Raw genomic sequence first — 26293 nt, forward strand, 5'->3', positions numbered from 1 at the left:
CGACTACGTCAGAGTGACGAAACCAAGGAAGCGTGAAACTGCTGGTGGTGGTGGAGTGTCGCAGAGTCTCCAGTAGCCTTACGAGTCGTGTATTCTGTCATTTAGGAGGAAGAGGATCTAGAAATGAGAAGTCTGAGCACACAAAGCCTGATCCAAACACATATCGATGAGTTTTTTGTGTACTTCCCATCTGAAGACCTGATATCTATCTAGCCGTAGGGTCAACTGGATGTTAACTTGGAGCAGGGCTGTTGTGGGTTGCATAGCTTCCGATCGATCGATACTGTGAGTAAAGTGGTTCATCCCTATATTAGTCACACGTGACTGGGCTCGTGGAAATCGATATATTACCGAATGATCACGATTCGTTAACGCAGGCTAACAGACACATAACGCAGTGACAGCAACAACTCATTGATAGGCGGGGGGAATAGTTGACATTAGCGTAGCGACTAATAATACCATCCGTCGCTTTATGTAGCACATGCATTATGTTGGGAAACTAACAAATGTGGTTTAAAGAACAGAAAATCCTCGTTTCTTCAGGTCACGTGAGACGTTCCGAAGGTGATTCTCTACCCTTTGACCAAAGATGAATTGGAACAAATTCTGACAGAATCACACAAATGTTGACCTAAATATCGACCTGATTCGACAGAGATTGAGGACCTGCAATCAGACATACAGCATCATGCTATTATCGATCCGAGACAGTCAGGACCAACACGCACCAAACCCTCTGTAGTGTAAACCTCATTAGACAGTCTGACGTGATCTGAGATAAAAAGGTGGAAATTAGGTCGACAATAGGCAGTAGCTAATTACGATTGGTCAAATTATGAGGACAAAAATAAATGTGTTTAGATTGGATGTAAGGACCGTTTCTCACCTCAGCGTTCATATCAAACGGAACGTGGCTAACAGTTTCCTGCATACTCAATTTTCGTTGCTCGATAAGTCGTTTAGCACGCTGACGAGCTTCAGCCAGTCGTGAATTAACCTGATCCGCTTCGGTCTTGCCCGTCTCCAAGGTAGTACTGGTATCCGGAACAGTGGCTTCAGTTCCGTTTACGGAAAGATCCTGAGCTTGATGTTGTTGTAGCTGTCGCTTTTGTTCAGCGGAGGTCATCGTGGATGATGGTTGTTCCACCGCCTGTTTGTTATCGTGACCATTTTCTAGTTCATTCTGACGCATCGCCGCCGCAACCATGGCCGTGTTGATGTCCTGCGTCTTTTGGGTGCGCCGCAAATGACGCCGCAAGCGTCGACCATCGCTTTCCTCGTCGGAATCCACATCTAATTCAGATGCATTCTGCATTTCACCTGCAGCTGCGGTCGGTTTTCCCGCACCATTGGTGAACACCTTGGGTGGTTCTGTGATAGTTAAGGTTTTCTTCATCACAGATTCATTTGGGACAACAGATCGCGGATTGTAAGGACCACAAATGGTGACGATGGAAACGCATACCCCATCTACCTGACGGACAGTTCTGAGGAACCGTTGGGACACGGTCGTGTTGGGATCGCAAATAAGGGGGGCCAGTCGGCCAGGAACCGGACTATCTGGCAATGTTTCTATACAGTCTGCTAACTCTCCGTCAGCAGGCCAACGAAAGCGCAAAGTGCCCGCAGCTTGTGATGGTGTGGTTGCACCACCAACTGAGGGTCGACATCGGCGTAGTGAGACTCCACGAGATAGAGGGATAACACCGGGTAAAACTTCAATAAGACCGGCATATAACATTCGACCTTTAGGCCATGAGGTCACTTTCGACACGACTTTAGAGGCCGGCGTTTGCACTACGACTGGACCATTGATCACATCTCTACATCGAGTACACAACATCGACCCAGTTGTCTGCGTCGCTACTGAGACCATAGTCTTTTTGGGTGGTGGGTACACGAAGTTCTTCACTGGCTTAAGACTAACGACACGACTACCGGATGTGAGCAACCGAAGGAGTTCATTTACGGGAGATTGGTTAACCGCTGATGAAGAGGACGTTGGGAGATGATCATTTGATGCTGAATCAGCCTGAATCGGTGGTAACCGCAGTGAAGACTTGGCCAAAAGGAGAATCCCCCCATTACCCCTTTCCTCCTCATCCGTGTCGTCCTCCGAATCACGTCCAACACGACCGAAAACCTCTCCACTGTCAAAGTATTCCTCATCATGTCCACGATTGGCTGCATCTCGTGCGACCTTCTCCAACTTGCGCAGAAGAGCCGAATTCACCTCGTCTGGATGAACCCCATCACCCGGGGGCATTGGACGTCGCGTCGTTGTACCTTTCCGGTCAGCAGGAGGCGAGTAAGAAGATTCCCGGGAAGCAACACTATCCAAACGGACTAAACGAGCCTCTGAAGAGGAGGCTGCGGTCGCGTGTGTGGTTGGAAGACGTGAAGCAACGGAGCCAGCTGGAGAAGCTGCTGATATGGTTGAGGTCGTGCCTGGAATTCGGGGTGGACGAGCTGTATAAGAAGTCGCTGACGACATCGTGACAGAACAAGGTGGTTTCAACTGGATATCAGGGGCTGGTTGGATTACACACCGAGATAGACCGGAGGGAGTAACCCGAAATGGATTGACTACTCGGCTACAAGAAACCCCTGGAGCAGCACAAGAAGCCGAAGTGCACGAGGTAGAGTCACGAGTGTTGTTCGGACCTTCAAACGGTTCACCTAGTAAAGATTCGATCGAATAAACAGACTGGCCGGAAGAAGATAACGGGGGCGAACAATTCGGTAGATCGCTTAGAGGATAGCCACCAGAAGTTTCGAGAGAACGACTAGTGGCTGTAAGCTGATCTGGATCAGCAGTTTGATTAAATTCGCTCGAAACTAATGGATCGCGTCCAGAAAGTACAACGATCGGCGTTAGGAGTACTCGAACGGAATCACGTGGATAGATGGGTACCTGTAAGCTGACGGTGCTAAGCTGGTAGAATACAGGTGATATGTGATCGACAAGACTCAAATCTTCGAGTGTGTGTTCTAGCGATACTCTGAGGAACCTAGCTTTAGAAGTCAGAGAACTGTGCGTACTCGGCCTGCTCTCCGGACACTGTTGGGACAATCGATGTCCTAGATCAGGTTTGGAGAGCTGATTTGCAACGGAAAAGGTTTTTGAGTGAACCGGGATGTTGGGTCTCGCAGGAGATTCGGTTCTCGGTAGGCCGACAACAGGGGTGAAAGTTTTGTCAGATAAACGAACACGAGGTAGGAAATGTGGGGCCGATGAATCAGTGGATTCAACCGATGCACAAGCAACAATTGTTTGTGGAGTGCGTGCGTAACTGGGCCGTAGGTTTGGTTCGGCAGCGAAGGAAGGGAGGAACTGAACGGATGTAGGTAGGTTACAAGTGATGGTACCGGAAAGTGTCGGTGTTACGTGGATTGGTTCTGAGCCCACAATATGCGATCCTCCAAGATCAGTCGATCGAGTTAACTCGGGAGAGTCGCAGGTGGAGGCGAATTGTGCAGACGAAGTAGGTGTGGAGGGCGTTCCACAAGCCTGACCGGCTGTAGATCGAAGCGGGGCGCTAGATTTCTGACCCAGTTGGACGCAGGCACGCGTGACCCAAGAAGGACAATGGTATTTTGCGAAACACTCCGGTAGTCCAAAGATTTACTCACAATCACAGCAAAACATAAACGAAAGTAGACGTGAAGACAGTGTAGTGATGGGACGGCGGGTGAAAGTGCACAACTGATGAATGAAAGATAGGTTGATCGGTACAACCACCAGTGGTTACGGGCGAACGATTCGCACTATCTTTTCTTCGGTCGGAGGTTCAAAGATGTTTGAAATAGACGAAAGCAACCGAACAGAATTCCTTATGGAAAATGTTGGATGACGGACCAGCTCCCATATCGGGCTGGGAGTAAACTCTGCGCTGTGGAAAGTCGCTGTTACATGAAAACACACATACGAGTGGTATCAACGTCTGACGTAGGAAGGGAAGATCGGGGGTGGGCGTCTAGATTAGACGTCCCTAATGTCTCCTATTGCATAAATTCCAGGCAGTTGTTACCTGGGATGCCTCAGTTGGCTGACGGTAACCTTATGCATATTGTACCGATTGTCCTGCGCATACGTGCAAATACAGATACACCAACAACAACAACCAACGTGCACCAAATCGACCAATGAGGTGTGAGTGTGCAAAAGACGCACACGGAAGCAATCAGGTACGCACGTGGGTGGGTGATCAACAACTGTGTGCTTGTGTGGACGATGGGGTAAGCAGCACTACGCTTTTGGGGAAGTACGTAATGAACATCAGCATAACCTGAGGGAACAGCAAATAGACAACAGCCAAGAATCTCTTATCTCGCGGATTCGTAACGGACAAGCAGTTTGACGTGCGCTGTTGTGTGAACCACATAACAATGTAAACCAGAAAAGCCTGTCCAAGATAGGGAACCAACCGGAGCAAGGTTCGAAACCGTTGTGAACATATGAAGAGATGCTAGTCCAATCGGTGATAGGTGCTTCAAAGTTGTTACAAGCAGAAGGTAGAATCCAACTGTCCAACCTATTTAATCCCTGTCTAAAAATACCGCAAAAGTAATTCCTTGTCAGGGACAGTTGTGTGTTTAGTCTATCAATCGAATGTTATCCCTTGTAAACCGTAAACAGTTCGTCCGTGTACGAGTGCCTCCATACAAATGAAAAAATGATCCACTTCAAAACAAAACTATGCACAAGAGAACGAAAGGTCAGAACAGATGCAAGGTTGACTAAAAAAGGGCAGATTGCGTGTAAGGCCTTGGCCGGTAAATAGTCCAATGGAATAAATGTTAAGATGGACATCATTTCTCGAAGGTTGTCCTACAACAAGAGGCAGAGGTCGGGTTCGAACCACGGACCTTTCGGACAGTAAATTCGCGCTCTAAATAAAGAAAACAAATCATTCAGCTGTAGTACCCTTTCGGTGCCTAGCTGCCACGCCACAAGAAGGAGGCAAGACGACTGGGATACTGCCAGGTTGCCCAAACCTAGACCGGGGAAGTCGAGAGGCAGAGGTCAGATTCGAACCACGAACCTTCTGGTTAGTAAAAATTCGCACTCTAACCACTTGGGCCATCTCGCCTCCATACTATTCTCCTAACGATTGGTGTTCAATGACTGGCTGCCAGTTCACAGTCAAGGTGTCACTTGTCGATGCCAGAGGAATAATAAAAAATTATGATAACTGTTCAGTTGTACCAGCCTTTCGAAACCTAGCTTCCATGCCAACTGGACGTTGCCCATGTCAAGGCAGGAATAATCGAGATGCCGAGGTTAAATTCGAACCACTGAACTGCCGGGATAAATCCACTAGGTGATCCGGGGTTCGTGTGCACAGATGTGTTTGATCAGCAAATCGATGATCTCAAAAGCACTCAGGTCTTATATAGGAAACTACTCACAAGGTTGCTGAAGGCTCTTCGACAGCCCACAACCGGTTTCACCCTTCTTGGGGCTCATCAGGTGGGCGCAGTCCCCAAGTTTCCGTCAACCTTATGTTCTACTTGAACCTAAATTGGATTGATTGCGACAAATACCCTCATTTGCAAATCAATTTGGTCACATCACTCAGGTTGTAGTTCAGGCTGGCAAAACAGGTCGTTTTCATACACAACGATACCATTGTGATACACCACAAAAACGGTTGGAGAATTCTGGTTAATTATTGATCGTCGTTGTTAATATTCGCTTTCACGTCGCTTCACTGATCACAGCATCGAACTGATTTCACTTCAGTGGAGTGTCTACTGAAAATTGGTTCGATTTTTTCTCGTAACATCTCGAGCACTCTTTTACACGCTTTTTAAGCTCAAAGCTTCAGTCTACCTTCCACGAATTAGCTAGCTTTGAGTACTTGACCACTGTATGCAAAGGGTCCATGACGAGCTACAACATATCTGTATGGAGCTCCTAACCATGTCTTGCCAGATCGAATGGAGTTACACGTCAAACGGATGTATTTTAGTTGCAGTTTTGGGGTTTTGTGGTATAGGTATTTCGTTCATAGTCACACCACTCTCGTTTGAACGGTCGTCCTCCTGTTCTGGCGTGATTATTCCGCTGAGTCCATACCAAAGGGAAGCACTGGACTCGAGTTTCGCTCTTATTGGAGCCCATCAGCAGTGCATATCCAATGATCGTACCGGGATTTGAACCCCGGACATCTGAAATGCGAGGCGAGCATGTAACCACTATTCCACCGACGCACGTTGGACGCATCTGAATTTTCCCGTCTAAACGATGCATGTTAGCCGAAGTGGATGGATATACTCGAATTTACCGGAAGCAACCGTCTAGACGCTGCTATCACGCATTGCAGTGTAGCAACAAAACACCATACATATTGCAAATCCGTTATTTAACCCAAGGCTCCGGTAAAAAGAACCTCGAAAGTACAATTTCGATCTTCCTCTCCTGAAGTGAGGTCATGCTAAGCTGCGAAGGGCTAACAAACCACTTCGATTTGTCCTTCGAGTTGCCTGCTCCTGCGATGCTCGATACATAGACGAAACGACGAGATCCTTATCTAAACGAATTTGTGAACCCATTGGATCATGGGTGGCAAAATGTGCGGCAAATCGACAGTTCGGTCTTTGCTCAACGTGAATACTACCGAAAATTTTCAAGCTATCCACGAGGTTGATCTAAAACTGGCAACAATACAGCTGAACCTGTCGCGATCGGCATATATAAGCCAGAAACTCGCATCCAGAAGCCTTTTGTCCGAGTGCAGCGCTCACCCTTGATGAACCACAAGGGTACATATATCACGAGTCAGCAGGTAGAACTGGTGAGATTGATCATCATCAGTAATCCAATGTCCTCATCGGTCCAACTCCACTCTGCTCACGTGTCTTGACCTTTCTCCTACTGATTATTCGTATATCGATGTATTCTTCTTAACCCAGGTATATGTCCGAGTCGAATGTGAGATAATGAAAAGGATTCCTCCACTCAACTATCTACTCTAAATCAACCTCAATTACCCTGGATTTCTGTTGAGTAACTGATCAACCGCGGGCACCCACACAAAACAACGCAAAGCATCAAAGCTATGGTGCTCCCGTGCGACCAGCCACATGAATAGCCGAACGATCTATCGCATATCTTCCTATAAATGCACTCCGTGAGCCGATGGATATTGCCAAACAGGTTGAAGTTCAGAATCAAGTGGTTAGAGTGCGAATTTATTGATCGGAAGGTCCGTGGTTCGAACCCGACCTCTGCTTCTCGACTCCCCCTGTCTAGGCTTGGGCAACCTGGCAGCATCCCAGCCCTCGTGCTTCATTCGGGTGGCATGGCAGCTAGGCACCGGAAGGGTGCTACAGCTGAACTATTTTTTTCGATTCAGGATCTCTGAGGACAACACTTTATAACACGTACCCCGCTCTTTGAAGGGTGCTACGCTGAACTATTTTTTTCGATTCAGGATCTCTGAGGACAACACTTTATAACACGTACCCCGCTCTTTGATGATAAATGAAACCCAGTGTGTTTGTTCGCTACGGTGGTCTGCTAGACCGGTCCAGTGCACCTGTCCGAATCGGATCGGTACATCACTTCCCGGCAGTGCCAACAGCACCGGTACAACGACCAATGTTTGGTTTTGGTGACAGCAAACGAACGAAACAAGCCAGAGGCAATAAAATGGTGGGAAAACACCTGCAGACTGCCGACAAAAGAAAGAATAGATGAGGTACGGGGAGAGGAGAACTATAACTAGATGACCACACATACACAAGCAACCGGCACAATCCACACACGACCAAGAAGAATGGACAGTTGAAGTAGACATAGGAAGGCACATGCGAGTATGTATGTATGTATGTGTGTGTGTGTGTGTGTACGTCGGTAACACTCATCGTCCCAAAGCGTTGCTGTGATTCATTTTCCACCATCAGTCCATCTTGTTGCGTGGCGAGCAACCAGGCAGGAACATAGCGCGTATCTGTTTCCATATCGATTCGTACAGTTGTGATATTCGAACAAATGCAGGGTCGATAGGACATTTGCGCCGAGAACGAACGCGTATGTGCACATGCCTACACGTGTGATTTGGGAAAACTTGCGTGGGCGGATGGGCGCTTGTTCGATAAGTGACCACCAGGCAGGCGTTTGGGTCGAAAAACTGATGGTGATTTAGGAGGCAGAACTGTGCACAGTGCGTGGTGCAGTGCGGTCGATGCGATGCAAAAAGTGCACACTGACCTTTTAGACATTGTTGATCAGCTGTGCCCGTGCGGTCGTGTGCATGTATGCCCGCCCAACTGCCCAGTCAAGAGTGAACTCGAACAGAAAATTGTTTTTCATTCGAAGAAAAATTGACATGTTCATCAGACGAGAGGAAGCATGTTAAGATGACCACATATAAAAATACTCCGGGTCTTTTCAAACAGATGATTTTGGCGCCAGTTATGTAAAAATAGACAGGTATAAATAACGCGGGGTGAAAACGTTTGAATGTGAAGGCCATACTAAACACAAGAACTACAAAATGTTCCGTCATTGCCCAGTTTCATGAGTACACATCTGTACAGGAAGCCGCCATGTTTGTAAGACTGAGAGAAACAGTCGAGGAAGTCATAAACACCAACTGCAGATCGTGAATATGCCGTGCAATGGTCTTGTTGACGAAGCGGAGGCACAGTCGCGAATTCGGTCGCTTCGGTTAGCTACGCATTATAGACAACAGTTCGGATACCTGAACAATTTGAATGTGTCACTGGGCAACTTTCGCGAACGTTTCGAAACACTGAAGGCTCCCGTCAACTACCAAGAAGGTTGAGTTTACGGTTGTGTGGCTTTGAACTCAACATCGATTCCAAACCTAACATAGTTGGCTTTCCAAGTAAGTCGATCAGCTAGCTAGGATACATGTCCAGGCCAATGTAACTCTATCTCAATAAATTCCTCTACTGCCTCCAGTAATACTGATTCGTTACCCCGAAACCTCGGAAATGCACCTCAACTCTCGAAAACAGTTAAAGCCTGCTCACGGCGGCCAGGTAGATATGTGTGGATGATACATTTTCAAGGAGCTCGGGCGCTAGTTACCCGAGCACACCTGCAGAGAACAGCTGGCTAGCTATTTTATAAACTGGATGTCCTATGAAACGAAATTGGACGGCAAGATCACGATCCGAAGAATTGTGAGATGAAACCAGACGCAAAAAACGCTAAAATACGCTTTTTATCGCCTACGACAAAGGTGGTTACGAAACGACACACGGGCCTTTGATTGTGGAGAGGAAAGTGGGCAGCTGCTCCATTTAAATTATAAACAGGGAACGGGAAACCCTGCACTAACCTTCAGTCGCTTCTTTTGAGTGGTGGAAGTCGGGCTTCCTGGACTGCTCGCATAACGATGTTTCCCAGCTCCGCTAGTCTGGTTGTGGTCAGCTGTCGTGGCCATTGAAACTGCGGCTGATTGACCATTTCTTGAACCACTTTGAGCGCTAGATCGCGGTAGCGAAGAGGTATCAGCACCCCTGCTCCCGCTGTCGCGGTGGAATGAAGATGCGGCACTGCCTGTGGTTGCAGAACTCCCACTGCCCCGTGATCCCGGACGTGAAGACTGGTCTGAGGCTGATGAACTGGAGATGGTATGGAATCTACTCGCCGAAGGCCTACTAGGCGACAAGCGGTCGCCTCTTGGAACCGGACGGCGATCATCTCTCCTGTATCTGTTGTTTTGACTTGTCGAATGGCTGTCTTCAAGAGAATCTCTTCGAACGGACCGTCTATTTCTGGCATCACACTCACGAAAACTGTTGGCCGAGTCATCACAAGGACGTCGACGTTGGTGCGTGTTTTGACCCGACCGCAGGCGTTGCGCGGGTGATTGCCTTCTACTCGATCCTGTAGCATCTGTGCGGTATGTTTCTTCACGACTCAACCAACGTCGCGAATCCCGAGGTCCACCGTGATGCGAAGCGAGAGCCCGTCGTGCCAAGTGTTTGTTAGAATTGGTTGAACGGGATCTTTGCCGCCGAATGTCGGCGTTGGTATGAGCACCCCTAGCCGATCGAGCTTGCTGCAAAGAAGAGGTAAAGGAGTTATCCATTTACGAATGGAAAGTCGAACGTGGAAACGACAGCCCCTGGATTGAACGCGCCAAAACACATAAATTAGTGGGGTTTTTGCAAAGGTACATGTGAAGACAAGGGGAGGGGAAACCAGGTCAGAGTCATACGTCAGGTTCACAAAACGAAAACCCAGTAATAGGAATTGTTACATCTGTGATGAGAGGTGTTGAAATCCAGATCATATTGAAGAATAAACAACTGGTAGTTGGCTAGATTCAACCTCAACTAAAACCATTTCTGTGAAAGCTTTAAACCGCATGCCAAGAACACAATGATTTCAGCTGATTTCCGTACAACACCCGGAGGCGATGGTTGGTGCTGAACCATTCTAGCCGTTTGAAAGAACGAGAAACCGGATCCACATTTCAGATCTCGCAGTAGGAAATGAATCGTCCTAGTGTATGCTGTGTCAATGACGGGCGAACTGACGTCAAACCGGCAACAAAGCTATGGGAAGCTGACAAACTCTGTTCTTCCTTATTTGAGCAGTAATCTCGTCTGCAGCCAGTCTATCAGAATTTACACAACTGCCCGGGTATTTGGCACGTCGATTAGCCGGTCGGTGAGGATCTTGCTCTGGGACTCATCCCACACAATCTTGTAGCATTCAGCTGTAGCACCCTTCCGGTGCCTAGCTGCCATGCCACCCAAATGAAGCACGAGGGCTGGGATACTGCCAGGCTAGACAGGGGAAGTCGAGAGGCAAAGTTTGGATTCGAACCACGGACATTTCGGTCAGTAAATTCGCGCGCTAACCACTTGAGCCATCTCGCCGCCAAACGCAATCTCCTAGCAGTACTTTACACTTTGAAGGTGCGAATCGTATGACAAACAGTTCCGCAGATTGATATAGGTTATTTAAACTACCTTGTTTTTTCAAGGAGGGCAATATCATCTGCGTAGTCAACACCTGTGAGGGAATGGGCGAGGGAACGGAGGCCGGCAGAGGAATTCCAAAAAAGCACGTCAGTACTGAAGTTCAGGAGGAATTGTGAATGGGGTCAGGATTGTCTTGCCCCGCCAAACGTGGTGAATTCAGGTACACGCCCAAGGAAGTTGTCATAAGGGTACCTTTATAAGTGCCAGTACATCATCGACAGCAAAACAACGAAGCACAAGCCGCTAATGGTTTGGTGTCGCACGACCATAATTTATTTGAAATTCTTACCGTGAAGAAAACGATAAAAATAGATAGGGAAGGAACTTGGTGTTAACCTACGACGAGGTGCCTACACCTCCAGACATTTCAGCAATCCGGATAGAAATTGACAAAAGGAAGGCCACTGAAATCAATTAGTAACCACGTCTTGCAGCGTCTTCAACTATGCGTGAGCTGACCTAAGAGTACTCGATCCTGGAAGGCGTGTCGAAACATTACCAGTCATTTTGTAATTGGCTTTATTTCTCTCTGCCAGAGAAAAGGCCAACCACCTCTCTGCCTGCGCCATCTAGAATGTCCCACGGAAAACAGCACTCCCTCGGCAAACGGTAACTCGCCATGAGCAAATACATAGCTTAACCAAAGTAGCTTCTGGTGCTGAACACATTCTTCGATGAGCGAGTTGCACAACCGAACACCACCTTTCAAAGCGTTTCGTTGCGGATTCGCCGACACCAGCCCATCTGAGCTATGGTTCTGAGACAGTACTTGTCGAAGGCCAGAGGACGTATTAGTTCAACTGCTCAAAGAGGTCAAGTCTCAATCAAACAGCGAATTATAGCCTGATACACACAGCCCTTAAGACTGAAGGATACCTTTGCCGCCATAGGCGTCTCAAATTAGCAAACGCGACCCGAGACTTAGAGATTCTTGCATCGAACTCATCTGCCACGCCATTGTCGGAACTAATACAACCTCCAAGATGAGTAACACACTCCACGGCTTCGAGTGATTCTCTTTGGATCGCAGTTGATGTGTTCAGTGGCTGAATGTCAGATGAGCTTAATCCAATAACCTCCAAGACCCTGGCTAGACACCTGAACTCGATCACACCCTAGTTCACAGTCAACGTGACTACCGACATCGTTTATCCTGGAAGAATAATGACTGGCATTCGTCATAGATTGCGCCCTGAAATTCGGCCTGGAAATCGGAAAGATTACAAAAAATATCTCAAGATTACTTGGATCGTGGACGAAAGAACTGAGCTGAAGACCTCACTAAATGTGCACAAATAAGTTCAAATAAGTTCAGCTGAACAATTCTGTAAGGGAACTACTGTTTTACTCTACAAGGGTTCTTGATATCAAAATAGACAAACGTACCGGATAATTACGAAGACGCGAATCACCGGAGACAGGAGATACTACTTGTCGAGGGCCCCGAAAGTGAGTACGTGCATCCGAACGGACGGGTGGTGACCGAGAGCGCCTGGCGGCTGCAAACGAGTCACGTGAATACTCTGCTCGATGCATATTTTTTGGACCAGGTTCCCAAATAAGATCAGCTTGTCGGTTTTTGGTCACCCCTAATTGGCGACTACGGAGTTCCATGAACGGAGCGTAAGGGCGTTGATATTTTCCGCGACCAAGAGGAGATCGATTAGAACATCCAATCTGTCGCGAATCACGAGCAAGTGTCATGGGCTGTTGTTTACGACGATCATAGGTTTCCTGTCGCTGATAGACCCCACTGACCCGATATTCGTCTGCATATTTATTGACCTGTCCGGCTCGGTAGTAAGTATTCCGCTGAAAGCATCTCGAGCTGTCCTGAGGCTGGTGTCGGTCAGGTCCCAGAGCTGGAGCCCGGTCTCTAGAATAATAGCGTCCACCTGAATCGGGTTCGACTCTTTCACGACCTCGCTGCCATTTTCTAGAAAAACAAAAACGGTTTCCATAAATCCAATCGCACTGATCACAGCTAGTGATTAGAAGCTGCATGAAAAGCTAGCTCTCTGATTTTATTCATCACTCGCAATTCAACGGAAACGTTATCTCCCCGACAAGTACCACCGTTAGGGGATGCCAAATGACCCTGACCTAATTGGGATTGATCGGGTGATGAGCGCCGAGAGGTCGATGCTTGCTCCCTTGCTGCATGAAAAGCTAGCTCTCTGCTTTTATTCATCACTCGCAATTCAACGGAAACGTTATCTCCCCGACAAGTACCACCGTTAGGGGATGCCAAATGACCCTGACCTAATTGGGATTGATCGGGTGATGAGCGCCGAGAGGTCGATGCTTGCTCCCTTGCAAAGCAGCTTCAGTTTGGCCCCAAAACCGTTTCCACCCAATAATAAATTTTGGCTGAATTGTTTTGGGCTTCACAGGTTTTCAAGACGATTTGCCTTTTCAGCCAATCCAAAATCTAACCGTGTTTTCCATGTGGAGAATCCTCGTTCTTACCGAAAGTTCCCGGATAATTTCAATCTTCAACCGCCTATGTCAAAACCATCTTGCTGCAGGATAACAAGAACAATGAAGACCCTGCTTGGATGTGCACCATAAAATAGATAGCACGTGTGCGCAAGATCGTATGGCACAGAAATCGAATGAACGATTTTATTAAATGCCAAGGTCAGTCTCGCTAAAAAAGTTTCGCACTAAGCAAGCTGAACTACAGCGCTGTACAGCGGTCACCGCGACTCACATTCCACACCACCAGCTCGTGATGAGGCAGCTGAAACTGTTCCGGTTACAGTTATGACACTACAGCCCATGAACTACCACAAGCGTACGGCTCCCTAGCCAACATTTCAATATTCAAAACACTCAGTCAAATCCAGTGCGACTAAAACTCTGCGAAACAGACTACTGATAAGGTTAGGGGAAACTTCGACAACAACCGCATGAGTAGTGTGTTACGTCAGAAAATGTGTTGTGAGTCTGGAATATCGTATCAAGTGAAACGTGAGGTGGACCTGTGCAACATATTCAGTTGATAAACGTCGTAAACGAGAGATTCATCTGGATTCAGTCGAGTCCCCTGTCAAAACCAAGTATTTGACGACTACACGAAACAGGTTCGTGGTAGCAGGTTGCTACTAAAATCTGAGGTGTGGCCACCGGAAATGTATGGGTGGAAAGAAATTGGTGTTTACACTCGAAAACGTGTTCCAGGTGAAGACAATACTACTCAAAAGATGAGTTCATCTGTGGCTGTCAACGAAAATTGAAGTAATGAAGAGATGGATGGTAAACTTACGTGCTCAATGACCTTGAGCGACGCTGTCGGTGTTCACGTCCACCCGTAGGCCTACAATTACCCATATCACGAGCAATGGGATTCCGGCGGGGAAGATCATACCTAGTCCGAGTTTGTTCTGGACGGCCCCTAGTAGTCTTCTTGGATATGGGTGATGGTAACAGGCCTCTAGCACCATAACGATCACCTGATCGTGACTGTGGTTTCACAGTTGAATGAATTCCACCGGTGGCACGCCGTTGGTCAGGTGCTCCTTGAACACTGGGACGGGGGCTTTGTTGTTCTGCGGAATTCGGTCGATGATCCGGACGCCATCGAGGGTTCACAGTGGTAGGTTGGTTTGACAGAGCTGGATGGCGGTGGCGATCGGTATCCTGATCATGAGTTTCGGAGTCCAGCGGAGAGGCAGAACCAACAGAGGCAGCAGAGTGTGAAAGAGAGGAGTGACATGCGGAAGCGGTTCTGGAATGTGCGTCGGACTGGTCAGATCCAACATTTTCAAAAGACTCATCAGATAAATAGTCACCTAATCCTTCTTGGTATGATGGCCGTCTACGATACCTTCTCTCGTGACAACTTAGGCGATTCGCCTTTGACTCGCCATCGATAGAATCGAGCTCGTTTACACTGCTGTCTGGGAGTACTTTTCCTCGCGAAGACTGGCGAACACGATCCATTCGTTCTCGATTTCTGGACGTCCTGCCTTTTCCATTTGAACCTTCCACACTCGCAGTGTCGAGCCCCTGGTCAAAAGAAAGACACTGCTGAGCTACAGTAGGAACTTTGGAAGGACGACCAGGCCTAACAGCATGCAACAATCGCTGACTAGGGACTTCGACCGGTGTTCCCGTTTCAGCAGCACAGCTGCGAGAAGTAGAGGATGATTTTGAGCGTGAAGACCGTTCAGTCGAGGATGAGCTGGACGATGAGGATGAAGAGGTTTCCGAAGATCGCGAACCATTGATGGAACTTACAGAAGACCGCTTCTGAGGAACGCTTTGCAGAGGATGCGAGGAATCGGTAGAGCTGCGGCGATGACTATGTGGATGGGCGTATGCCGCTGGCAGGGCTCGTGTTTTTGATCCCTAATATGCAGAAGAACAATAGTCAGTTTGTTACGCAAGTTCAGTAGCTAGTTAACAAAGTGATAAGGTCATAATGAACCTTGTTAGGAAGTCAAATGGAGAAAGAAGGACAAATGCCTAATTCCTGAGGATACCATGGAGCTTTAGCGTCGGCCAATGTAATGCAATGAATCGACAATCCATAGCTCTTGGCAATTCGATCAGCATATCTCCTTAGATTTTAAATAAAGGTTAGTCAGTCGGGATGAAACAGCCCGGTGCTTGACTAAGCAAGGGAAAATGTAGCGGGTCAGTGCAAGTTCGCAGGGTAGAATACAATAGGAACCATGAACTACCGACAATCACTTATTTGAGAACAAAGTATCCTGGGAAACTAGTCTCTGGGGCTATACTGGCTCGCAAATTGACAGATCACTTGGCGGCCACAGGCCCCAGGGCGTGCTATCTTTGTTCACACTACATGTAACTTGATGAAATAATAAAAAAATGCTACTTGTATATTAAACTACCTTTGCGATTCCTATGGGCTGTCAAACAAGTATGAATATGCTCAATAACCTATATGTGTCTGTATGCATGGCGGCGCATCCCCTGATAACATAAAATGAGCGATGGCCCATTTTCCAATCGCATCCTTACGCTTTTCAACTGCAACCCTCGTGCCAAAACACGTTGTTTTCACGTGCTACAGTTTCATTCGCCGATGAGCAAAGCGGACAGTCACGCATCCAAAGCGATAGCTTTGTCGCACTACTCCTGTTGGCTGTGCGACTGAGTCATTGTGTGTCACTGAGTCACGCAAATGTCTGAAGGAAAGAAGCGCTGAAAAGTAAACAATCTTCCGGTAAAAGTACGCGACCTAGAAAGTGTGGTTTACAAGGTGTGAACAGCTTGTTCGTCATGCATAAGACGTTCCTCCTGAAAAGAAACCTGTTGAATCAATAGTCCAACCAGATAAAAAGTGCTTCGAGGACAAGCTTCTTCCCCCAATCCACAAGCAGTATGAATGGCACTGTGCATACACTACCCTTGAGAAGATCCACGAGTCCATTGAACTTACGGAACGTCAACAAAACAGAGAGGACACGAATGAATGGAGTTATCATTGTGTTGCATAAACCTGATGTTGAATGGAGTAGTGTGAATCTTTGTGTTGCCCTTGAATTTGCCATGATGTGCGCAATTTCCCGAAAAATGGACACTAACGAAAATAACCGCGGAAAGTGAACCTTCACGAAGGGGAATACGTATTTAGACAGAACCCACTAATTATAAGGTTGCTGAAAGCTCTCCGACAGTTCACGATCGGTTTCATCCCCCGCATGGGATCAACAGGCAGGCGAAGCCCCCAAGTACTGTGCTTGAATTTTTACATAAAATCCCTGACAAAAACCAGACGGGCTTTTGCATAAGCAGTATGACATTCTACCAATAGGAATGAACATATCAAAGGTAAATATGACATCGACACCTTGACCCAGTTCATGGGATTAGAGGCGTTTGGTGTGTGTGCGTGCGTAAAAGCATATCATGGCCACAGGTAACCCGGTTTTCTGTTTACGGACAGCTATAAGAGTACACCATAAAGTCCCTTTTGTTCGACTGTACAGGGCTTGGGATCGGCTTCATTGTAAGATTAAGTCTCATCAAGCTCGAGATGGTTCAATTATTGGAGCGCGAACTTACTGACTGACCAGAAGATCTGCGGTTCGAACCTAACCTCGACAACTCGACTGCATTTGTCTGGGCCGGTATAAGCATGGCACTATCGCAGCCCTGGTGCTTCTTTCGGATGGGATGGTAGCTAGGCTTTCGCACGGCCAGACCATACGCTCGCCTTTATTTTGTCTATTAGGGGTACTGAATAAAGAGACGCGCTTTGCAGTATTCTCCCCACATATGTTTACTCAACTCTCCAAATGAAATATCGTAGAAATCCGCGAAAATGAATTCGATGCATGAAATTCAGAATCATTCAATGATGGACTCGAAAAGACACAATCCACCAAGTAGTTGATTATCGGACGTGTTGTTACTAAGTCAATCTTCGATTTCTGTAAAGAATAAATACTTGGAGATATAGCACGCTCATGCCGTGCACCGACTCTCTGTCTGTTATGACGGTATGGATGGCACGTCAACAAAACGCGACCAGTTTATGTTCTCACACTGATCATAGTTTTAATGTATTGGTTTTGAATGACTGTGAAGGGACAAGCAAAACTGCTATTAGCTTATTTGAAAGAAATTGGAAGTGCCATCCATGTACAAGGTAAAACAACACATTATGAGCGGAACCAGTGAACGCGAAAAAAAAACAAAGTGCATCAAGAAAAACACGGGTCTCCATCGCATTTTGCTTGACGAGAGGCCTCACTTTGTAGAAAACGTCCATTGCTCCCTGAACAAGACTTACCACGGATCTCCTTGAAAACTGTTCAGATGGAGCTTCGCAATCAGATTCACGTTCCGAGATGGAATTCCGAGCGGAAGTTGCCACATCACCCTGATCGGCTGAGCTATCCGTCGAGGAAGATGAACGGCGTCTCGGTAGCGGACCTTTCGTAGACCGGCGGCGCTCCAAGCTAGATCGTCTAGAAAACGACTCAACTTTAAGTCCGTGGACGGTTGTTCTTCGTGAACCGGAAATGCTAGTCCCAGCCGTTGGTTGCTCATCGTCAGATGACCCCGGGGGAGTTGACGGTGTCCTCGGTCCTCTACGAACCGGTTGTTGCCATTGGCTGCTGTTGTCATCTTCCGCGGATTCATCGTCAACATCACCACTATTCGAGAAAGTGTCAACCTCGTTTCGAACTGAAGGCGAAGGACACTGTTTGACTGCAAGACGGGTGGGTTTTGGAGATGGGTAAGCAGGATGGGATTCTGGTTCAATAGCTGAACCAGTGGCACGCTTAGCATCTGAAGCGGTTCTGGAGTCCGGTAAGTGGCACGATGCGCTCCGACTGGATGAGCCAGACACTTCTGAAGGTGAGGTGCTGTAAAACCAACAGAAAGGCTTCACTAACAGTAAGCTATCATGTACACTGTCTAGGTCATATATCCTACTCGGTGGTGATACCAAGTAGACTTTCAGAAACAGCTTATGTGAACATATATCTACGAGTTAGAGGGAAAACGTAAAAAAGTGAAAATTGACAGCGAATACCCCGCACACATGAGCTGTAAAGCATCTCGTGCCGATAGTGACGGGTGTCAAACAGTAAGACCTCCGTAATGATGACATTCGTTCCAGTTCTTCCGAAGAATTTCAGTTTTTCCACAGTTTCCGCACACTCTGAGGGCGGGAAAACGATTTCAAAAGGACGTGTGGATCATATGAGAGCTCTGAGGATGAAATCCTCTAGGTAGCTTTTACCTTTTTTCCCACAACAAGTTCTTTCATAATATGGCCTTACGAAAACGTTCGAAATTGGTGGACCACTGCAGCGAATGGCACGGGAAGGATGCATCCATTTTCAACTACTCGCTAATCATCCAGTAGACAGAATCACAGATGCAACAACGGACTTCAGCTAGAGAGTACCGCCACATATAAGGGAGCAAAAAGTATCAGTTGGTGCGATATTCGAGACATCACAGTAAGTTTCCATAAAAGGAAAGTACTCACAAGATTGCCTGAAACTCTTTGACAGCCCATGACCGGTTTCTCGGGGCTCATCAGGCAGGCAAGTTTCCCGAGTTTTCGTCAGTCTTATGTTTCACTTGAGCATACATTGGACTGATTTCGACAAATACACTCATTTGCAAATCAATTTGGTTTTCACGGGAGATTCAAGCACATTAAGATGATACGACCAACGAAACACAACCGCTTGCACTAGATAGAGCTTGACCCTGGGCGAGACCGATACGGTTAACTGAAGCGGATTGGCGCCTGGAAACAACCGTTTGATGACAAGAATACTCATTCTGAAAAGCCCGTCCGAGTGTTGGATTTCAATAATCTAACCGAGGAATAAATAAACCAGCTATGTTGGGTGTTTCGGAAGACAACATACACTGAAGATGTTCTTCCGGAGAGAAAACTGCATACTCATAAAGTTGCCAAGTTGAACAACCACGATATAAAGTAGCACAACTCTCCTACGAGGTCTGTCAAATAGAAAGGTTTAGTTAGTGGTGCGTCATAGAAAATGCAGCGACTCGAAGCAGATATTCTCCGGTATGTCAAAGCGAATCGAGGAAAACTTGTACGAAATAAGTAGCACCCAAAAAGAGGTTAGGCAGAACAATTTAGCGCTTCTAACGACGTCAACGAGACATCGTGCAACTCTAATGTGGTTCAACATAAAAGACGGGGCATTTCAGAAAATGCTCGAACTGCTCAAACAGTTAACGATTCGGAAGAGAGCAAGTGGTGTCGTGCGCCACTCCTTCAAAAGTCGTATGCGTTCCGCTACTCTGTACCCGTGAGTTGGGTTGTCGGTCTTTGGGTAGCTAGAACGTGTTCTGGATGGAACAGTGAATGCAATGAAAAGGCTTGTTATCCGCACCTCGAATCACGAAGTTGCAATCTTTTTGATAGTACATTCAGAAGTTGGTCTTCTGACATTAAGATTCTCCACTCTTGTAATATCATTTTCATGTAACAAGGAGAAGAATAAAATGACCTGTGAAACAGACGGTAAAGAACACGGCCTGGTGTTTGTCTCACCTTTTGTGAGCCTTCATTGACACCCTGGTTGAACCGCTAGATCGTTCCGACACCGTCCGGCGTTTATTTTTCCGCGCTTCTCGTTCGCTTCCACTTTCTTTCCTCGTACCGGTATCCGTAGTGTGGCGGGCACGTGACTTCAAGACGCTGTCGGAATGCCTTTGTCGCGACAACCTGGCAGAATCTTGCTCAACATCTGAGGTTCGACTTGATGTACCCTTACGAGCTGCCGTAGTGGACTGTAATCGCTTCATTTGTTTTTGGATTTGCGAGAAATGGTCTGGGTTGGTAAGCTGAACAAAAGCAAGCAAGTCAAGGGGGTTCGGTCCAGAAGCAAAACCTGGAGCGTATTGGTCACCGCCACGCGGACCACCAGAAGCGAGTGGGTTGGCGAACAATGAAGGAACTGGCGGGCAAATACCGGTTAGCATTGCTGCAGTGGCTTCAAGAAGGTTGGGAGGACAGCCAGATGGGAATGGGGAATCGCCAGTACTGGCGAACAGGTTCACTGGAGTAGGGAGCAACGCTGATGATGCTGGTTGGCTACAAAATACCGTGACCGGGAACAGAAATGAAATGAAAATGATTTCCAGGCTTAGCAGAAAAAGGGAACGTGAATGCGAAAACTATCCGATCATCTGAGTTGGTGACTTGGCGAGACACAAAGGATAGCTGAAGCTCAATTTGGCAAGCATAAGACTGTCACAAAACGAACAAACTCATTCAAAATTGTTCACATGAAGCCTCACTTATTTAGTAAAGTTAGGAAAGTGCGCACAATCACTCAACGCTACTTTCCTGCTCAGTATCACGGAAAGTAACATCGGTGTTCGGAATGATGCCTCACTGTCGTACTCATAAGCGGAACGGTATGCTGTCGGGATATCCACAATGGTAAATTCTTAAGGAACAAAAAACCTATATGTTCCATCCGGCGAACCCGGGAGAAAAAGGATATGTTATCCGTCGGATATCCTCTTTAATGGGTCGAGGAGTACATGAACCGTCAGAACACGACCAAGTTGGACAAGGAAGATAAGGCTCGTAAACATCTGGGACTTACGTCCTTTCATCCGTTTTACAAAAAAAAACGACATGAGATGGGTAATCCAAGTCTCCCGTAAAACCACTCATGAATGAATGGTTGTGAGGAAGCCAATGAAACAGTGAAATATGGGGACCCTCGTGTCGAAAACGTTTGTGCGTGCCACCTCTGAGTTCTCAAGCTAAGGTAATTGTTCAACTAGAGCAAACTTTCAGCAGAAGGCTGCCTGAACAGCCTAGACAAGAGGAATCGGGAAAACAGCAGTGAGCCCAAAACAGATGTTTTTGTGGCAAGATGTGGGACCACGACAGTAAACAGATGCGCATATTCCACAAAGCCTACCTTTGACGAAGGACTACAAGCCTTCATTTGGTAGGCACTTTAAGAGCCACTCCTCAGCCCAGTCTGTTCTCCTCGGAGACGTTGCTAGAACAAGTGATAATTCATTCGGTATTAGGGCTGGGTTTGTTTCTACACCTCCAGATTTATGCAAACGCCTCTTAATAAGTACCGCGTGAGAATGAGTCCTTTCAGAGTTACTGTTTTGACAACCAATGATACGTGTATTCAACAGAGGTTTATCTACACAGATGAGCCAAAAGAGGTTCACGCCACACACGGATGAACCACCTGAACCAACAGATAAACTAAGTCAGAGAAGTGCCAAGAGATTCGCCCGGATTAAGGTTTCACCTTTTCGAGTGAACACAGTGCACCTGATTCGAGATAGTTATCGATGACTGGCTGGTGAGGACTCTGGTGTAATACATCCACCGGCTCTTGTTGGAGCCTAGTCCAGCTGAGAGCATCCGCGTCCAACTATCTCCTGAGGTATAAGGACCAAGTAGAAATCGAAAGAATTGGAAACTGAAAGAGTACAGATTCGGCAGAGTGCACCAGTTGGGTTTCTGATGAACGAAAAGAACATAGCGTCCTTGATGAAACATAAGTCTGCCTTTTCGGAACACACGGCAAGAGCCGCATCCCATTCTACGTAGAAACTAACCTGGATGGAAGCAGAAGGGATTCGGAGGACACAACTTCAACACGACGTCTCGTCCGTTCTGGAACAGACCAATCGGAGCGGCGCTTGCTTCTTGACCAGTCAAAGGAAGCTTCATCCTCTGATTCCGCCGACTGATTCGAATCTGTTGGTGGAGCAACTTTGTCTCTTATCTTCTCTTCCCCCTCTTCACTTCCATCGTTATAGTCTTCTTCGCCCTCCTCGTCATCTTCATCAAAGTCATCGTCCTTCGCCTCACCCTCCTCGATGGAATCAGAGTCGTCCAGGACAGCTGGAGCGGTGCTGCTCAATGGAGACATGTTGGGAGTCATCAGTGCAGTCGCGTTACATTGTGACTTAGTGGGACAAGTTCCAGACGCTTTGGGATCTGGTGTAGTTTCGATCTTCTGCTGACAAGATTTGATTGTTTCAGCATCAGAAGCACCATTACCTACAGACGACAGAAAAAACAAGATGAGATCACATGGATCAAGCAGTAAACGAAGTGTACGATCGTGGTTGATAGAATTATACTCACCCTGTTGGCTCGGACACACCACTGTGGAACTAGCAGGCGTAGAGGAAGTGGGTTTTTCCGCGCTCTCAGGTGTTATTATAGAGGGCTGTTGCGCGCTTAGTTCAGTGTCCGTTTGAAGCCTTGTGGCCGGTGCATTCTTCGCGGGAGAGACGGAAGGCTGTGATGATTTGACAACCTCTTGGTCCGATGCGTCGGTCAAACTCTGATCCACAACTTTGATTGTAGCCGATGCCTTGCCAGGACGACCGTGAGTTCCTTCCGGATCAACACGAGGGTGATTGTATATATTGACAACTACTCGCGATTGTAAATTGCCAGTTGGTTGTGATGACTTGCTCGAGGAAGCTAATGTCGGAGGACAGAAATAAATGGGTAAGACAATACCTACTGCGTGAATAAAGGGCAATCAGCCGCTAATCCGAAGCTATCGTCTATCGAAATACCGACACTAGCTTTTCAAAGAAGCATGACCATGCACGAGTCGTTAGATTGTTCTAACGACAGTACCACCGTACATTCTACGCTAACTGATTGGTAAAAAAACATTGTATCTCGCATATACCACCAAATTAGCAGCGCTTATACCAATTTAGTGCGATTCGAAGACTAACAGTCGTGCTCAGTTTGTGAGCTAAAAAGGCAGCTCTTAGTGTTACAACACAAGTGAGACACAATCCGTAAATGAGCATTTCACACTCGGTGACTTGGATTTTTGATGGACGGTGATTAAGTTCCTGCCCCCAGCAATTCCTACGTCTGACAGCACTAAAACACGCCCTCTTGAAGGTAAAGTTTAATTGTTAATTGTTTAATTGCTAGCGCCTAATGCAGTGAAAATGTACACTGAACTTATGGGAAAAGCCAGGCTCGACATGGGATTGGGGTTGCCGCTGAGGAATTGAAGTGTCTAACATCAGCTTGATTCCCAAGTACTCATCGTGTCCCGCGTTGAAAACAAGACTGGGTTGTTAATTGCGTGGGTCAATGAACATAGGCTGCTACATCGATACATACTCGTGAGGACCACCAGAAGGATCCAGCCACGATACGGCCAGTGAACTAGGCACCCGACAAATTCCATATAACGCAGTTGGAATGACAGAGTCTCTCACCTCTAACTGCCGACTTGACTTTAGTTGACTTCGACCTTGGATCTGTTGCCTGTTGCGAAGTAAACCTGGCTTTTTTCGAAGACTGTTGGTCCCCTGGCGGTCCCATACCATCGTTTTCTCCCTCTTGTCTAGGGCCGCTGCCGGACCCCGGTTGGGCTGGTCGCCATCGCGTGCGCGTGTCAGTGTTCCTAGATTCGCTGCCATCGTCCTCGGAGTAGTTACCATCCGAGGCAGAGACAGGTCCGGAATCTTGATGACGGTTAGGTCGCCTTGACGTTGCTCGTCCGTCGGCATCAGTAGTCGCAGCGGACTTTTGAGTCTTTGAAACAGCATTGTTCAAACTCGAACCTAGCGCCAAAAGTTCAGGAGTTATGCCGGAAGCCACTGCAGCAGCGACCGAGACCAGGTCTGGGTTGGAGGAGTAACCACTAGGGATACAAAAAAATCGATTTGTATGAACGAGTCTGTTAAACCAATGTGCTTATGGAAATTCCGAAAGTCATGCACGCTTTATACAGCTCACCGCATCGGAAAATAAAAACCGATTGCCAAAATCTGATCGCACCAACTAAATCTTTTGAACTCCATATGTTCGGAGATCATTCACAAATGGAAATCCAAGATAACAAGACATACCCTGTACGGTTAGCACTTTTACGGTCGGCTGTGGCTGTTGACCGACGTTGTAATTCAAGTGGGACCAAAATTCACCGATTACCTTCGTGACTACTATGTGTGACCAACCTCCTGTTTGTACGAAAACGGTGCATGTGACTACGTGCAGCTGTTCACAGAAACAAAAGTAGTGAGACGTTCCAAAAAGAGTCTCTTCCGGTAATATTTCACACATCCACATTTTGAGGCTAATCGAGCACGTGATTAGAGTCAGATACCGAATCAACGATCGATATAATCCTGTGGAAGATGCTGGGTGTACAGCAATTCTGGAACACTACCGACCACACCATAAGGCTGCAAAAATAGGTAGAGTCTGTTTCTGATCTGGAGTTATTCGCAGAGATTCGGATAAAAAAGACCTGATTACTAACCTACTGATGGTAGACAACTCATCTGATTAACAAGGTAATCATATAGAGTTATAAGGCTGCAAAAATAGGTAGGGTCTGTTCCTGATCTGGAGTTATTCGCAGAGATTTGGATAAAAAAGACCTAATTACGAACCTATTGACGGTAAACATCTGATTAACAAGGTAATCATATAGAGTTTTGCCGTGGAGACTCGATAAAAGAACCATTGCCAGATATGGGTATTATTAGTCTCACATACTCCACAGGGGCACAAAGAGCTAAAAATAATTACGGTTGACGTCGAGCCATCGAAGTGGTCAGGTCAAATCGATATGAATGATAAGAGAATGTCACAAAAAGCAGAGTACGAGTGAATGTTGATTATTCATTCCGTTCTCAAGCTGGCTCGATCCACAGATCAATTGCTGTTAAACCTTACAGGGACGAGTCGAATAAGTAATTCACAAACACATGAATAGCAAAGGTCTAATTGGAGAGGTTGTTGCTTCAGGATAAGGATAGCGTTGTCTATGATTTAAAAAAACATTGTTCTTCGTGAAGGCCACCCCTCACTTCCTCCATGATGATCCCTCATCTGCAATAGTGCATAGCTTGTTCAGTATAAACCGCAGTAAAATTAAGTTCTTGCCGATTCTACATCCCATCATGTCTCTCGTCCTCCTTCCGGCAGTCGAATACGCTATCGGAGTGCAGACACATGATGTCTACTCACCGATAACAGTGTGATATCAAGTAAACCCAGAAGCTAACAAACTGTGATAAGATGGTAGATCTAGGATCGAACTCAATCGGAATGGGAGCAACCAAAACCATGCTGTTGCAAGACTGTTGCGTAACAAATTCCATCCTTAAACATCTACATGTTACCTCATAATATTTCACATACTAATATCCAAAGAAAGCATCTTAGGAAGAAACGTTAAAATATAACTAACCTAGGAAAGGAAAGGGTAGCGGCGTTAGCAGCAGCTGTATACGTCTTATAGTATTGCTGATAGAGCTGGTTGTAATAGAACATCAGAAGATGTGGATTGTTGAGATCCAGAACTGGGAGAGAATCTGCTGTCGTCGACTGTTGTCCTCGACGTCCCCCTTCATTTCTGCGCTGTGGTAGACGACGGCCGCGGCGAAATGGACGATTAGTGGAGAGTCCACTAGCTGGAGGTGACCCGCCCCCTTGTCCCGTGCGTGTAACACCAGCTGGACGGCTGGACTGATCCCATATGTCAAGCGGGTAGAACTTGCGCTTGTTGCCCGAGCGTGGGACAGCAGAAAACTGACTAAGGTTACCAACCGCTGATCGGGGTGATGGACCGGATGAGTTGTGGGGTTTGAAATCATCCGAGTCATCGTGACATCGCCGGCGCATCTCCAATTTGTGCCGAGCATCGGATGGTAATAAATGGGAATCTCCACGGGTCTTGTAGGGCATAAAAAGGCGATACGGTCAGAAGTGACTGAAATCAGAAAGATGGGAGGTATCAAATCGAAAATAGATATATTTCGGTATGTCGTGAAAAGAATAGGGATATAGAGTAGG

General features: G+C 46.9%; 2 protein-coding genes across 2 annotated transcripts in view; one reads left to right on the plus strand and one right to left on the minus strand.

Annotated features, from left to right (window-relative positions):
- The window catches only part of T265_04838 (hypothetical protein), a gene marked incomplete at both ends in the record, with an annotated part of 43008 nt that extends 16823 nt beyond the window's left edge, over positions 1-26185 (minus strand). Inside the window, 9 exons of the mRNA XM_009169684.1 lie at positions 890-3550; positions 9321-10046; positions 12364-12913; positions 14246-15330; positions 17747-18326; positions 20006-20599; positions 22057-22936; positions 23704-24131; positions 25689-26185. Of these exons, the coding sequence (XP_009167948.1) occupies positions 890-3550; positions 9321-10046; positions 12364-12913; positions 14246-15330; positions 17747-18326; positions 20006-20599; positions 22057-22936; positions 23704-24131; positions 25689-26185 (8001 nt within the window). The remainder of the gene's footprint in view (positions 1-889; positions 3551-9320; positions 10047-12363; positions 12914-14245; positions 15331-17746; positions 18327-20005; positions 20600-22056; positions 22937-23703; positions 24132-25688) is intronic.
- On the plus strand, positions 7493-7708 carry T265_04837 (hypothetical protein; the record flags this gene model as incomplete). Its single annotated transcript, XM_009169683.1, has 1 exon — positions 7493-7708. The coding sequence occupies one exon, from the start codon at positions 7493-7495 to the stop codon at positions 7706-7708; it is 216 nt and encodes a 71-aa protein (XP_009167947.1).
- Positions 26186-26293: the final 108 nt, after the last annotated feature.

The sequence above is a fragment of the Opisthorchis viverrini genome (genome assembly GCF_000715545.1).
Source record: "Opisthorchis viverrini unplaced genomic scaffold opera_v5_85, whole genome shotgun sequence".
Taxonomy (NCBI): Eukaryota; Metazoa; Platyhelminthes; class Trematoda; order Opisthorchiida; family Opisthorchiidae; genus Opisthorchis; species Opisthorchis viverrini.